The following is a 17,243-nucleotide window of genomic DNA, read 5'->3' on the forward strand; positions in this document are numbered from 1 at the left end:
TAAAGTCAGGGTATCAATCACATTTTAAATGACCAACTGCTTTCATAACCATTTTGCAGTGTGTATCACTGTAACAGCACAAATTATCTGCTCCAAATATCCTACAGTAGGGCAGTCATAAGCAGGGAGTGCATAAGTGACACTCATCAGTGGCCTATTGTGTACACACACTGCAAGTTGCTGAAATCAGCATAAAGTACTAACAGTCAACATTTACTCAGCACATGCACAGAGACTCCTGAACAATACAAAGAAATATGTTCAGCAACAACCAATCAAGCATCCTTCTAAACTTATCTGAATTACACACAAACCTGGTAGGCACAATGACAGAGTCAGCCAAGACACCCTGCTGAGTGAAAAGCTTATCTGAAGAGGAGATTTAAAATCCTTTCTATAGTGAATCAAAAGTAGCTGATTGTATTATTTCCTTACCAGTAGTGCATGGATAAGACACTAGACTGCAAAGAAAGCCAGATACCAGAAGCAGAACTGAATGAAGTAAACAATATCCTACATAATCAGCTGCTTAATGTCATCTGTAATGTTGGCTAAAACTGTCTTGATTGCTAACTAACCTGTAGCTTTCTAGTAGCTCCTTTGCTAGATGAAAGGGAACAAAAAGTCAGATTTAAAAACCAAACCAACCAACCAACAAAAAACCAAACAACACACAAACATGAAAAAATGCACATAAACCAGCTGACAAATAAAAGAAAAAAGGTTGGCAATTTATAACTACAATCATTTCTCAAAAAGACAATTTTTTCCTTACCTAAAAACCTACTGTCATATTTATGTTATTATTTCTATGCATTATTTATACTCTAAAAAAAATTTTCTTTAGCTGAATCTGGCCATAGATTAAAATAACCCAAGAAATAATCTGATTTGACCATCTCTTGACTATATCAAAAATCTGAAAGCAGCAGCTAGGATGAAAGCACTAAACAAGTGTAATGGGAATTCAAGTTGCACAGAAATCTTTATGCTAGCAGTGAATCTCCACAGTATGATAATCTTTTTGCTAACAAATGCCTAGAACCTGGCACAGTCACAGTGCAAAAAAACTGCAATTGTAAGACAACGTAGGTCATAAGGACCAAATGCTTGTGAAGAAAATTACAACTGTATGCACTGGGCTCTACAATAACAAATAAAAACAGAGTAAAGGCAGAAAGAAGCACCCACAGGAAGCCTGCCTGCTCTTTAAGAGGGTCTTATCCAAAATGATGAACCAAAGCTAGAGGCAAAACTCAAGTGAATCTAAATTATCTTTCTCTAGTAAGGCCTCAAGTGTAGCAATATCAGTACTTCTTCCCATCAGGATGCAGCAGCCAGACACAAAGAGATACAACTAGGGCAATGACTGAAGAGAATTCATTAACACTTGTTTAAATGAGAGGAAAGAAAAGTTATGCCCATTAGAAAAAAGCCCTACACAAGTGTGCACAGGGGTTAGAATGGGGATGAAAGAGAGAGTAAGGATAGCATAACTAGAGAAAGAGGACAGAAATCTCATTTATCATTTACAGTGAGTACTGGTGGGATGTTGTACAGAAATACTGAAGTCCACTAGATCAGCTACTAATTGTCTAAGTTCACAGCCTCATAGTAGGGTGACATTTGTGATAACAAACACAAATTTTTAATCCTGATCTATTCTAAAAGTTATCTTCATGAACTGCTTCCTTCTATGACACCTCACAGTTTATCCATTCAGTCCTTTTCACAAAAACCCATTGTCCTAGCTCACAGAATATTATTTTTCTTAAAGAAAAGAAACTAAACACACTGAAATATACAATTAGTATAATTTTATCAGAATTTTCTGAGGTTTGGGTAGAGAAGACACCTTACATGTTTTTCACATACTTATAATCATAACGTCACAGAATCATTTTGTTTGGAAAAGACCTCAGAGTCCCAATGTCAAATTAACACCAGTAAACCACATCTGCCCAAGTGCCACATCCATGTGTCTTCTGAACCCTTCCAGGACACCACTTCCATGGTCAGCCTTTTGCAATGCCTGACAGCCCTTTCCATGAAGAGATTTTTCCTAATATCCAAACTAAACCTTCCCTGGCATAATTTGAGGTCATTTCCTCATAACCTGGCAGAAGAGAGTGAACCCCACAAGGCTACAAGCGCCTTTCAGGCAGCTGTAGAGTGTGATGAGGTCTCTTCAGAGGCTCCTTTTCTCCAGGCTAAACACCCCCAGCTCCCTCAGCTGCTCCTCACAGGACTTGTGCTCCAGACCCTTCACCAGCTCTGCTGTCCTTCTCTGGACATGTTTCAGCACCTCAATGTCATTCTTAAAGTGAGGGGTCCAAAACTGAACACAGAATTCAAGGCGTGGCCTCACTAGTGCTGAGTACAGGGGGGTGATGACACTTACAGGTGTTTTCTGTAAGCTGAAAAAAACAATGGATTATCAAGTAACTCAATGTTTAACAACCAAAATACATGCACACTTGAACTGCTATCTTCTGAAAAAGAATAATATGTGTAATACTATCACATTTTACTTTCTTTTGATAAATTACCTTCATGTTTCAGTCCATGTTCCTTGTTCTGTTCTGCCAGCTGTTTCTCACTTTGCTTGCAAATGTAACATCTGAAAACAAAAATACCATTCAGTTCCCTGAAAGACCTCCACTATTATTCATTTCAACTTTTTTATTTTACCCAGTCATTACAAGTTCTTCCCCCATCACGAGATGCACCACAGCACTGACAATCCTCATGTGGCATGAATAATCATAGCCCTGCAGGCAGTGCAGTTATTAAAGTACAGTTCTAAAGATTACTGGATATCAGAGGTAACAGCAGCAGAGAGCCAAAAGATCACACAGGTTGGAAGGGATCTCTGATGTGATCAAAGCTGGTCTCAGAGGAGAGCTCAAAGTTGGTCTTACAGGACCAGGATGATCAGTGTCTTATTCAGTAAAGTTCTGAGATCTTTGAGGGTCAAGTCCATAGACCTGTGGGCACCTTGTTCCAACATTTGACTGCTCTAGCAGTGAAAGACACTGACATACTGGAGACAGTCCATCTCACAAGTGCTGAGTGCAGCTCTCTCCCCCTGCAGCCTCCCCTGCATGAGGGCACCTGATGGGTTGGGATAGCTGCTCCAGCTGATACTGGTCTGATCTCTAGTGTGTCACAGCACCAGCACAGCAGTCTCATTATTTCTGGACAAAGTTTGTGGCGTCTCTGTATCCTGCTGTGCTGTTTGGTGCTGTGACAAGTACTTTATGTCTGATAGTCAAATCCATATATAAAGAGGAGTAATCAATACTAGTGCATAACTTCAAACAGGTGAAAGCAAAGAGAAAGAAAGGAGCACTGGGAGATTAAGGCAGGCTCCCTGACTAAAGAAACAAGTGAAGCATATCACAGAGAATTCATACAGCATCATAGTAGTATACAAAGAAACAGGCTAAACAGGTTGATTCCTGAGAGGAGTTGTTCTCAGGATAAGCCCTGCCAGCTGTTACGGCACTAAAACAACCACTAAAATTTCTAGATGCAGTTAGGACGTGAACACTTGAGAATTTCTGAATTATTATTTCAATTTGTAGAAGCTACAAGGCATCTGGATTTTTGATTTCTTAGCAGGAACACAGCAGAGTATCCTCAGCATCTTGTAATTGTGTCCTGTGCTGCTGTATTTTGCTTCACTTAAAATTGAGGGAGAAGGAGAATCACCTAACAAAATTTTATTAGATTTTTGTTTAATGATCTGATAAAATCAGGTGTTCTTTTTAATGAGTCAATAATTGTTTTTACAAGCTTATCTCTTTTAGAGTAAGTGTTTTGATATTAAAACCAACAGTTCTGTAACCTCTATTTTTGTACAGGCCTTTTTAAATAGTTCACACTAAATATCCAGAGATAAACTTAGCCTACCCCGTTCTGCAGCTCTCTTTATCTCGTGGAGATCCGTGTGTGTGTTTTGCTGGTTGATAAGCAATTGTTCCTTCATAATAGTGATGAGAAAGAAAAGTCTTGAAGCCTACATAAAAAAAAAGGCATTATGCAGCATTAAGTCATTATAAATCCACATGGCAAATATCTCTACATACATTACTTGATTTTTCATCCCTTTCCTTCTCTAAGGACTGCAAAACAATACTAGCCCTCAAGCTAAGAAGTCCTTCTCTTATGAGGTTTTAGACTGTAAGGAACAAGAAAATACCACAGCACCACTCCAATGTTTTAACATTTGTCAGAAGTGCCATTATTTCACTTGACAACTTTAAAAACCAACTAAAAAATTTAGCTATATATCACTGCTGAATCTTAAAATTTGCCTGCACTAAAACTCTCCTCATGCATCTTCTTTCCCTAACACAAGATAAATCAAACAAGGCAAAAGACACTTTCCACTAGCATAGGATTTATCCAAATATTAGGTAACAAGACTAAATCACTCATCTGTCTCTATAAGGGCAAAATTAACAATTAATTCCATCAACTGAATGCTCAAGATGGATGAATGCCTATCTCTCTTTAAGTGACTAAAAAGAATGACAAAATGATTAAGACAGATAAGTTATTACTTTTAGGCTATTTTCAATAGGTGGCACATATTCAACACAAATTTATTGAGCCCACTCTCAATGTTAATTCCAAAGTAACAGAGCTTCATATAATGTAATCCAATATACTTGGTACTACAAGGAGTTTAAAATCAAGCTCAGTCTGTTTCTGATGTTTACAAGCTTTGAAGACGGCTAGAGTAAACCAACTGCTTCAATGTGCTTACATGCTGACAAAATAATGTAGCAATTAAAAAAGTTACCTGAGTAGTCATATCTCATTGGGCCCATCCACCGCTTCTTCTCACTGTCTTTCAATATATCTCCATAAAAACCATAACCCAGCAATGACACAGAGTATTTCAAAAATGTGTTGTTGTGATGTACAGAAGAGACATCCAGAGGCTGACAGTCACCTATGAAGATTGGAAGTGCAAATGTCAGTCAAGCCTTATTTTGTTTGCAGCTGCAATCATGATAGTGACTTTAACACCGCAAAGCCATTAAAAATAAAAAATACATATTGCATTTATGTCAATATATATGTCATAAATGCATGTACTTCTTACACAAAAAGTAAAGATAATTTTTAATACTTTAAAAGCATTAAACACTAAGTGAGAAGAAAGGGTTTAGCATGCTAAAAATGTTTAATGAGGAATTTACAGTCCTTCCCCCTGTAGCAGTAGGAGGGGATAGAGTTGAAGAACTATTTAGATTGGAAAATGCTTTTGGGATCATCAAGTCCAAATGCTAAGCCAGCCCTCTCAAGGCCACTACTAAACCATGTCCCTAAGTGCCACATCTTGTCTTCTATGTATTGGCACCCTGTGTCAATGCTTGACAGCCCCCTTCCCTAAGCAGATCGATGCAGTATCTCCTGTACATCCCCTGGGTACTACTCAAACCTCTGTGTCATACTATCAGAGGATATTCAAGCTGGAAGGAGCCTTTGGAGGTTTCTCATCAAACCTTCCACTCAGACCAGGTTCAGCTATGAGGTCCCATCAGGTTACTCAGGGCTTATCCAGTCATGTCCTGGAAATCACTAAGAACAAAGAATACACCACTTCTCTGATGTCCTCCTCATGCAAACTTTGGAGTGATGGTGGGAGTTGTGGGGGTGGGTTTTTTGCTTTGTTTGCTATTTTGGTATTTGGGTTTTTTCCTGTTTCACAGGGGGGATGGACCAGATGATCCACTGTGGTCACTTCCAGCCTGACCCATTCTTTGATTCTAGGATTTAACAACACAGCTAAAACACTATTAAAGCCACATTTTCCCAATCCTAGTCCAAAGGCTTTAACTCCACAGATGCTGAACAAAGTAAACCATTGGTTAGTAAGGGAGGCACATGTGAAAATCTTTGCAACACCAAATCCTAAAACTGCAGCTGTTAGATAGTCAGTAATGATACCAGAAGGCATCGTAACTCTGACTTGGCAAGGGAATATTGAATTGCCAAGGTCAATTGGACAACTATCACAAAATAGTACCATTTAAGTGTACATGCATTTCTCAAAGCTTTCTCTAAGATAGATATACATATATATAGAGATATAGTCCAACAACTGATGCTTATTGCTATTTACTACTTTCAAAAGAATGACAGAATTCATGAAAACTTTAGCACAACATTTTGGAAATATTATGTTCCCTTGAAAACAATGAATTACAGTAGAGAAGGCAATTACTTTTTAACCTCCAACATTTCAAAACAGACTTAAATGCCAGAAAAAAACTTTGTATTTCAACTCAGCCATTATGTTCAAATTACATTTCACAGACATAAAGAAAGAACTAAATGAAAATGGTATTTTGGGCTACTTCCATGGTTTTTGTAACAACATAGAAAACTGCGACCACTCACCTACAATAATATGAAGAGCTGAAGTTACTGGATCTGAAATGCCAACCGTTGAATAGCATATGCAATCTGTTGATCCTGAAAAATAAAAACTAGGCATCAATTTGTATCTTTGCAAAACAAATATTATTGGTACAGTCCTCCAAATAAAAGCATTATATTCCTTTGGTTTGCTCCTTTCTATTTTATGAAACAAAGTAAATACAGGAATATTGTATTATTATTTTTATTATTCAAAGTGTAATATCCCACCCCCCCATGAACACAAGTTATGCTGTCCATACAGAGTACAAAAATGTCACACTATAAGCAATAAATATGTAGCAGTTATGAAGGGAAGTGAGTTAATTTAAATGGAAAATTTCACTATTACATTATAGCTCTGTTCAGGATTTCTTGCTCATTGAGATCTCATGAAAAGAAAAGATATTGACTAGTCTGCTGTTTTTTGTGGTACTGATCTAAATTTCAGGATGCCATCTTATAGCAGAAACTTCAGCTCTGTTCTATTATTTGAAAATTAGTAAAAATATTTGCTTTCAGGAATTAGTTTCTAGATAGGGTAACAAATTGGACAGAGATGTACCTTTACAGACTTGATGCAAAATACGTACAAGAAGAAAGCAGGGAAGCTTTAGGTTTCATCTATATGCTGTTTAGAAATGGGCAACTCTCCCTGTTTCCTATAAAAAACAAGAGCCTAACATAGGGATCTGATTTCTGCTCTGCAGCAGGGACCTGGAACTCAGATCCAGACAGACAGAAGTGTATTTGTTGCAGCACCTAACTCCGAATTTATCTTTCTCCCATCCCTTCCATGAAACTGAATTCCTTCAGAGTCAAAGGTAGATAACTGAAAAGATAAACTTTGTACACATACATGTTCTCAGATTTCCTACCAATACATTAGGTGGAAGAGCAGCTCAAATACAGTGGACTTGATTTCTGAGGCCTTATCAAATCGAAATAGAACTAAAAATGGAGGAATGAACAAAAGGATTATTTAAAAACCACTTTTAAGTTTTTTTCATTTTGGAAGAGTCAGGGCATTACCAATTAATTACAGGAGCAAAGAAAATCCTTTCCTTTTTAGAAGATTGACACCACTTCCCCTGCCTGCAAATGGCAGGACAGAAGCTTTACCAAGTAAATCTTATGCAGAAATCTACCCCAGTGAACAAGCAGCAGCTCCAGAAGCCAGCTGAAGAGAATATAACAGAACTGCAGGACAAAAGAAACAGTGTGACTAAACAGACCTCTCACTACAAGGCTGAGGTTCAAGACAGTGCCAGTGTACCACTACAGCATACACCATTGCAGGACAGAGGACTCCAATTCCCCTCACTATCACAACAGATGAGGTACACAGATGATGATCTCATGTCACATATAAAGTTCTAGAAAAGAAAATATTTAAATGGACTTCTGAAGCTGAAGCTATACTTTACTGCCAAGTTTCATATTGTCTCCTATGCTCATGAACAGAAAATTCTGACTACTTTTGAAAAGAAAAACAAACAAACAATCCCTGAGAGATCTGACTGAAACTTCTGCTGAATGTACAAGCCTAACACTTAATCCAGCATTTCTCATTTCTTCCACATCTGTGTGCATTCTGCTCCTACAATTACCGCAATTACATTTGTCTTGACGCAAACAGAGCTTCCAAGTGGTTTTACACTACAGATGGGAGGAGAAAAGGGGAATTCATGCAAGCTACTTTTCAACACCAGAGGCCCATCTCCCTATGATCTTCTCTATTCAATTAAAAGCTGATTCATCTGTTTGGCAATTACACAGAACTTATTTACATTTCTATTCATTAACTAGTAAGGGAGCGTTAAAATTAAAACTGAAGTCTGAAATTAAGTCTGAGATTTTAAAATGGGAGACATACCAACAGTAAAATACTGTTGTTTTTTTCCTCTTGGAGCTGGTAGTATGGAGCAACCAAACCAGTGACCTATTTACATGGATGTAACTACTATGGCATTCCACACACATGAAAAGAGAATGTAACTTGCCATAACAACACACCAAGCATGAACCCAACAGCACTTGTTTAAAGGTCACAAAAATGTTCATGATGACTAAGGGTTTGAATTCTTTTGAATACTTAACCAAACAAGATTTCTAGATCTTTAGGTGGATCTTCACTAGATGTGGACTCTACAGCTGCTGACACTCTGAACAGATGGGACACACAAACCCATCAAAATCTGGGTTATTTCATCAGTATAAGTCTACTATGTAAAGAAGGATTAGAATGTAAATATAGCCTAAATAATATCCCATGATTATTATCTTAGGATTGCCAGAGCACTCAGTTCAGGCAAGAAGCTTCCCATAGAGCATGACTCTTGACTAATGTTAAGCGGTGGGTATTGTACACTGGCTAAACCAAAAGAAAAATTATATAACACTCTGCCAGATTTTCCTTGGGAATTTTTAAGGGCAACAGCCTGAGTGAAGGAACATAAAAGAGGTTTTTATGGGTTGCAGAGAACTATATGCAAATGTGAAGAAAGTAGTTGGACTACTTGCTAACTGGGTCCTAAATTCACTAAAAAAAAAAAATATTCAGTATAGAAACAAATTATTGCATTGGTTTGTTAGTAGAGAATAAAATCAGCATGCAAAGTAATGATTAAGTTTCAGATTGAGACACACACAGCTATATGTGCTCATGTTACACTGCAGACAATATGCCAAAGCTTCTACTCTGCTCAAGGACATATTGTCAGGAATAGCTGATGGCAGCTTCAGCTTGAGTCAAGGAACTCACACACAGGCCTCGGTGGAAGGCCTTGGGAAGCAAGTCATCAAGTCATCTGCATGTGACAAGCAGATGCTACAGAAGATCAAGAGGCTCAGCTGATCCTATTGACCAGATGCCTTCTGCTATAAATGTAGATGTCCATCTCACTTGCAGACACCAAATGTAAGCATGAAAACTGGAGTGTCAGTTTCAAACTGAAACTTACCTTAAGGATATTAATTCCTTTATCTAAAATGCCAACCACCAGAGCTGCAGATTATTCTGCTTGTCCTCCAACTCCTACTCTAACACTACAATCATCTTGCATAGGGCAGTACATTTCAACAATGGTGGCACCACATCACCATAACATAGGTAGATGATGAATGTCTGAATTCTCCCAGCTAAAGAAAGCTTCCATCCCAGATATTTTGATATTAAGAACTCACTGAAAACATGAAATATGTAGAAGGCACAACATTTTGTGTTTGATAAAGTAGGTATAATTACTTTGAATCTTTTCCACACATACAGCCACATGATTGTTATACAGGCAAGTTCTTCTGTGTTCTTTTCCAGTATGAAAAACATATGAAAAATGCAATCTTTTATAGAGATACATTTAATAACATAAAAAATAAGGAAACCCTTCCTTTTAATTAATCAATCACAAGGAAGAACGATCAAGATATTTACTGAAGTATGAATGAGCACATACTCTGCATAAGTAAGTTTTGATAAAGCAAAATTAAAGAAAGCAAAGTGAGGGACTGCATTACACAGAATGAGCTACAGCTAAATGATCAGATTTCACCTTTGCATGTGAACATTGCCAGATATTTCTGAGTAGAAGTCATGCTGACAGGTACAATCAGACACCACAAGTTTAAATTGGTAATAGAACCACCTAAGTAGTTAAGCAAACATGAGCTAATTTGCTGGTTGTATGGAACAGTTCATGCCATTGACTGGTGGACCAGCAACACAGTCAAAGTGCTAGACTTAATAATCTGAATCATGACTGGACTACTAACTTACAACTAAGGTTTCTTAAACCAAAACACACACATGGTGTGGGGTACAAATATTTATTTTTGTGCTTTTATTGATGGAAAACTACAGAAATTACAATCAACTGAAGTATGAAATTAAGCAGTGACAGAAGCCAGCTAGATGTTGATCCTATGGAAAACCATGAATTTAATAAAGAAATAGAAATACTTGTAGAGCTCATGAGCATTGCTCTATGTGAGATACTCTTGGCAGAAGCAGATGCTCCCATGCCACCTACACAATCCTCAGACAAATTAGTTTAAGAACAGTATTTGTAGTGAAAAAAAAGTATAATAGCAACTTCAGTGGTGGTCTTGTATTTGTGCAGTTTTTGTGAATCCATAATCCATGCACTCATCATAACGGATGAAATGTCAGGTAAGCTTCCCTCATGACAGAGTAACCACATGCTTTTGGATCAAGCAGCATTTAATATTTTGAAAAATTCTACAAAACTACTTTTCTGAGAAGTGCTTCTTAAATGAGAAGGAGCTGGCACGTTCAAAAGTAAGGGGAGAAGCTACTGCTGCAGGGAGAGATGAAGGGTCTGGGCTTACACCCATGTACCTACTCAAAGTTTTGTCTATCTTCCTTTACACATACCAAGAAGTCAAGTTTCATCTGCAGAACAAGACTGGCTTAAAGAGAAACAGTCCAGCAAGACTTTGGCGTAGGATTTTTTTGGTAGATAATTACTTCAGCATAGCTCAGTTAGACAAGACAACAAAAATGGTTTCATTTAATAATGGCAGATTTTAGGGATGAAATGAACATCACAGGAGTAAGTAATATTGACTTGTTGCCATGGCAGGCCCACTATATTAAATGCAGTATTTAGCCCTAAGACTGTCATTTCAAGAAGTTTAATGGATTTAAAGTACTGAAGGAGAAGTATAAAACAAGCACTACAGATCTCAAAGTGGATATAGTGAACTTTTAAATGAGATTCTAAATGGCAAAGATCATGAAATATTACAAGTTTTGTAGCTAAGAACAGACCACTTGGAGTAATTAAACAAGAAAGATAGCTTTTATTACTATGCTTTGACACATTTTAAAGATAATTTTTACACTCTAAATGACAGTGGTATGAGTCCAGTCACACTTCACAACTCGAATCTGTTTTTTAAGTTTGTGAATGAATTCTCCATCTTTTTCCTGCATTACATTCATACAGGAAGCCTGTACTGCCTTTGGCATTCTTAACTTCTACAGTGACACACCAACATTCTGATTATAATCATACTGCATCCTTCAATTCTAAACAGTACAGAGCTGACCACCAGAACCCAGCAATCTCGATACACTAAAAGCCTAAAATCACTATAGCTATTAACTTTGTGTTTATACTTTACTCAGTATTCCCAAGGGCTTAGATTTTCCCCCACAGTGGGTTGCAGACTTGATTTTTGCAATGAATGCAGTACAACACAGTACAACAACACAGTGAAGTGGGTTTGTTTTTTCCTATCCACTAAGATCATTAAAAATATTTAATCTAATAAGTTCTTTTAAACTAAAAAAAGAACAGCAGTTGACAGCTTTGTCCTCCTATTCTATGCCATTCTATTCTGTGTAGTAAGAACAGCAAATTACTTTGGCTTACTCCAGAGGGTGCAATTTTGATACTAAAACATGTGGATAAAACCTCAGTGTCTAAGCTGTATCAGGAATCATTCTCTGTTTTGAAGGTCTGTGGAGACAGATTACTAGTCTGAATGCACTGAGACCACACTGCTGAAAGTGCTTTTAAGGCTAGTAAGAAATAACTAGCTTTTAAGGCCTAGAGGAAAAAATAACTAAACAGAGGTTTTCTGAGATACACTACAGCTTCTAAGTACTCTTAACAACAAATCCATTTACAATGGCAAACAGTCAATTTCCACTGACGAATCTGAAGAATGGCTGCAACTAAGATGCAGAAGTTAAAACTGCCATTTGAGTAGAAGTCTTTTATCCAGGTGAACAAAACCACAAGTTATTGCATAGAAGTGTTCCATAATGCATAAGAATAAATTATATTTTTCAACAATAAGATACACTAAGGAAAGAGGTTGTTGGGAAACTGAGTGAAGAAAAAAAGAGCCAAGCAGGGACTTAATGCAGGAAGTTAGAATCATGATATACAAATAGTATTCAACATTCAAAGAAAAGAGCCTGCACAATGGAATTCTGCTATGAAATAAAGCTTATCACTGAAACCCAGTCATTTAGATGTTTGTTTTAGCATTAAATCTTTTTCATTTGTAATTTTGAACCTCTGTACAATTAAATTGTCAGTCTCTGAGCAATGACTATTTGCCCAATTTAGTTTTGTTTGAATACAGAAACTGTTTAATCATAAACACAAACCACAACCTGCCACATTTCTCTTAACACAATGATATCAGGAACTAAATGATAAAAAAGGTGAAAACACTGATCCACTGTCACCTTACCCCAGGCTCCTGTCATCACTGAGTAAAACATCTCTATGTATCAGAAGACACACAGAGCTTTAGGTAATTTCTAAACTATGTGTAGTCTTTGTTTTCAATGTCTATTAATGAGTTCCTAGGATACTTTAAGAAAAGGTTGGTTGTAAAGAAGTAGAACACAATGGATGAAGTTTTATTAGCTGCATGATTAGTATTTCATTATTACTTTTGACTTGTATTTCAGGACTATTGGTTTAGTTTAAAAAAAAAAAAAAAAAGGTCCTTCTAAGAATTTCACTTATTTTGGTGACTTCTTGCACTAGCAATAGAGCTAGAGTATCTGTTGGGTCAATACATGGCCAGAACTCCAATGTATCAAGCAAAGATGAATACAGAACAGCTTCACCATGGGCTGGAAAAATACAAACCAGAACAAAACCCCAAAGCTTGCTCTTTGAGAGAGGGTTATACTGTTTCATACTCAATTTAAGGTCACTGTAATGACTAGATGTGTCAAGATTTGTTCACTGACTTGACCTTTTTCAATAAATAAGCACTTTCCCATATATACAGTAATGGATCATTTTAAATACCATACAATAGACAAGCAGATCAAGATATGTATTATCCTCTCTATTTCCAAACAATTAATAGAACTTTAAGGCCAGCTTCCTTAGCTTCCTTACACATCTTTATAAAAATTTTTTGAGGGATTTGAATAATGACTTGGAGAAAATATTTGAACTATAGCACTGATTACAAGGCTGTACCTCATGTCAGTTCTAGGAATAGAACATACAGTATACATTCAAATAGCAAAGGGATACAGTGGACAAAACACAACAAACAAAACATTAAAATATGTAAGAGAAGTGACTTGATATATGCTAACAAAATTAAAATGTCAATGAAGATCACACTTTTTGGGTGCAAAAGTAATGCACTCAATGAAAAAATGCATTAAGATAACATTGAAAAAGCAAGATTAATCTTTCCTTAGGACAAAGAAATAGCTCTTAATATTGACGTTCTGGTTTTTCAATTGTATCTTCTTATGGTCACATATAGGCAAAATCTTGTGAAACCAGTCATATAAGCAAAAAAACCTTTAGTTCAAGAAATTTGCCCAAGTAAGAAAAAGGATGAGAAGAAGAACACTTTGAGTTCTATTCTTGTGAAGTTCATTATACATACTGACTTTAGTACAAAGCTTTAACAAATAAAATCAGAATATACTTAAACATAATAGGAGGGTGAAAAACCATAAGAGGATATTCACATTGTAACTTTTAGAAATTATTTAGAAAACATTTATTATACTGCAAGCAGAAAAGGTTAAGCTTCTTGCAAGTAACAATTCAGAACATTTGGGTCTGGATACATTTTTCACAAAGATGAAAGGAATATAAAATTAGTCACTCATAGCTTGAGAGTACAAATGTTGTACTTCACTTGGTATAGTTTTACAACCTGAACTGAATTTTTTCAGAAGCCTTTATTTTAATTCTAACCAGAAGCTCACAATGTTTATTTCATGCCCAGTTCTTTAATTCAAAGCTCAAGCATCAGACAAGAAAAGTGAACAGCATAGAAAGGATACTGGATCATTCCTACAGAGACCTCAAAATTACTGATTTTGTTAAAGATTTATACCAATTAATTGAGTCCTGTAAGAGAAAGCAAATATGTTAATCTGCTTTTGAAGGAATCTTTGAGGACCAAAGGGGCAGGATGAGGTAACAGCTGGGACACCAGACTGAAAACAGTAAGACTGATCCAAAGAATGCCTTTATGGTCAATAATAATAACAATAATCACATCAAGAAAGACTTCAGTTTGAAGAATGAGTTCTTTCAAATGACAGCAGTCAGGACTGCCTGAAAAAGTGGCTGAAACTGATAGCTGTGAATGTGTAGCCCCTATAACAAGGGGCTGCAACTTAGTCTGGAAAACAAGCACTGTTCCTCAGTTGTAGATGCCCTGCACTTGCTGTGAGAACAAATGGAAGAAAAGTGACTCCAGAAATCTTAGCATTTGTTTGGAGTTTGCCAGACAAGCAGAAAGTTCTCATTATAATTCTAACTAAATTAGTGGATTTGGAACTGGAAAAATATTTATCAGGGAAATTTCTGTTTATGAAATTCCACTCCTTAATGTGTTTAGAAGGGTATTACTGTCAAGATCTTATCTCATATTAACACACAGTAAGACACAAAAAAACATAGTTATTAAATTCTGAAGTTATACATTAAAATTTGATTTCCTTTACAAAATATTCTTCCGTAAAAAAACTACATGTGATCAAAAATGTTATATGGATACAACAGCTTTAGTTAGGTGTATTGCTAGAATATCATTGCTCAGATCTTACAAGTAGGTCTAAATTAATCAAGTTATGAATAAGGAAAAAATTTCAAGAATGAATGAATAAATTAAACTGAAAATTAGCCCTTTCTTACCAGCAGGAATTATGCCAATCCTTATATTGCACTGGACTAACGATGCTTTGGGATTATTTTGGTCTATGCCAGAGTCCTTCTGCATTCTTCCAATGAGACCATGCATCACTTCACTGAACATGCCGTCCCCACCAACACAAACAACACTGCCAGGAAACACAAATTAGAATGCACACTAACAGTCAATAAACAACATGGCAAATGTTCTACTTAGGGCATGCACTGGGCACACCAAAAATACTACTTCTATTATCTTCCTTCATTTGTACAGGATATAGTAGCCCACAGTCAACTAGGCAATTAACTAAAAGCAGGGAAAAAAATTCAAGCTACAAAATTGCAAATGCACCTAGACATATCTGTAACATAAGGAAAAAATGTTGGAATGCAACCTGCAAAAATCTTTATCCTCTACTACTGTGTGCAGACAAACAAATATTAGTGGAAATTCACTATACAAATCAAACACTGAACGGGACTGTACATACAGCTTTTGAAATACACAAAATGGAAATAGGGCACCGTTACTAAAATGGGAAAAGGTAACATTTGCCACTTCAGGCAGACGTGTATTTTACACTATTTAATAGCCTGCATCTTCTTTGGAACATGCTCAGATCCCATCAAATTGACAGAAGTCATTTATATCTACATAACCACCCAAAATGAGACAGGGTTCTAAATGCTACCAGATGCAAAACTTTGTTTCACAAATTTAATTCAGGTCAGAGCTGGTACAGCAGCTACACAGATCCTGAATATGTTAAGAGTCCACAGCCAAGCAAATACTAGGAAGTAAAAAGACTCCTTTACAGCCGTATTCATTTTATGAACAACAATCAAATGCACTCAGCAAGCATAAACATTCTTGTTTATATATATATATATATATATATATATATATATATATATATATATATATATATAACTAAACAAACTAATTCAAATACACTTTAAAGGAACACATGAGAAATCCAGAGTTACATATGCAGGTCCTAGCACACAAGTCTAGGAGTGTGTACTCTTATCTATATAGCAATAATTTCCAACTCTTAAACTAATACTCTTTCACATCATCAGCAACAGATATTGCAGAATGAGCAAGACAAATTAAACAAATTTTTAAGTATAGATTATTTTAAATTTAGTTATTATTGCATTTTCACCAGATGGAAAGCTTGAAAAAAACAGTAGTTTTTTTCCATGAACAGTGAGTACAGTCTTAAAAACGTGAACTCTCCAACTCTAAGTTAGACCTAGGAGACTGAGAGAGAAAGAATAAAAGGATATTTGTTTCCAATTTTTCTAATTTTTTTCCTTCCAATAGTTTAACTACACTATTCCTGAGTTTTAGCCCTATCTTTCTCTGCAGACTCAAAAAAACAGGCTAAAGAAACAAAAATTTCCATGTCAGTACAAGGTCAGTGTTGTCTCAGCAGTAGTTTGCTCAAAGCTGCATCCAGCCTGGCCTTTAACACTTCCAGGGATGGGGAATCCAGGACTTCTCTGGGCAGTCTGTTCCAGTGCCTCTTCACTCTCACAGCAAGGACTTTCTTCCTTAAACCTAATCCAAACCTCCCCTCATTCAGTTTAAAACCGTTCCCTCTTGTCCTATTCTCATATGGCCTTGTAAAATGTCCCTCTCCAGCTCCCTTTTAAGTCCCCTTGAGGTACTGAAATGTGCTCTGAAGTCTCCCTGGAGCATCCCCTTCTTCAGGCTGAACAAGCTCAGCTCTCCCAACCTGTGTTCATAGGTTGGGGTGTTCCAGCCCTTTGATCATCTATAACAAACACCATATCCAGACTCAGAGGGCACAGTTATATGAATGTCTATACCTATCAAAGGTAAATTTGATAAAAACTTCACATATGCAACAACAGCGCAACCAAATTCACAGCAAACATCAGAAAACCAATGTCCAAGTCAGACAAATACTGCACATGTGAAGGCCCCTGGTGAAGAATGTCTGAAAGAAGCATCTTAGAGTGATTGTTACTTGTTGGCTTTCTTTTACTAGAGGGACAGCATTTCACTTTTTAGATAGATGACAACAGCAAACAACACCTGCTCGAGGACTTCAGAAACTAACCCACAAGGAAATTGAGTTTTTGAAGAACTACGGTCCCTTCTAATCTCAGCCA

The 17,243-nt window shown here is 36.6% G+C and overlaps 1 protein-coding gene across 1 annotated transcript in view; it reads right to left on the reverse strand.

Moving 5' to 3' along the window:
- The window catches only part of CERK (ceramide kinase), a 40,732-nt gene that overhangs the window by 8,146 nt on the left and 15,343 nt on the right, over window positions 1-17,243 (reverse strand). Inside the window, exons 6-10 of the mRNA XM_084206848.1 lie at window positions 15,102-15,247; window positions 6,418-6,492; window positions 4,811-4,963; window positions 3,916-4,021; window positions 2,550-2,620 (exon numbers count right to left, since the gene is read on the reverse strand). Of these exons, the coding sequence (XP_084062974.1) occupies window positions 2,550-2,620; window positions 3,916-4,021; window positions 4,811-4,963; window positions 6,418-6,492; window positions 15,102-15,247 (551 nt within the window). The remainder of the gene's footprint in view (window positions 1-2,549; window positions 2,621-3,915; window positions 4,022-4,810; window positions 4,964-6,417; window positions 6,493-15,101; window positions 15,248-17,243) is intronic.

This window comes from Fringilla coelebs (assembly GCF_963513975.1).
Source record: "Fringilla coelebs genome assembly, chromosome: 5".
NCBI lineage: Eukaryota > Metazoa > Chordata > Aves > Passeriformes > Fringillidae > Fringilla > Fringilla coelebs.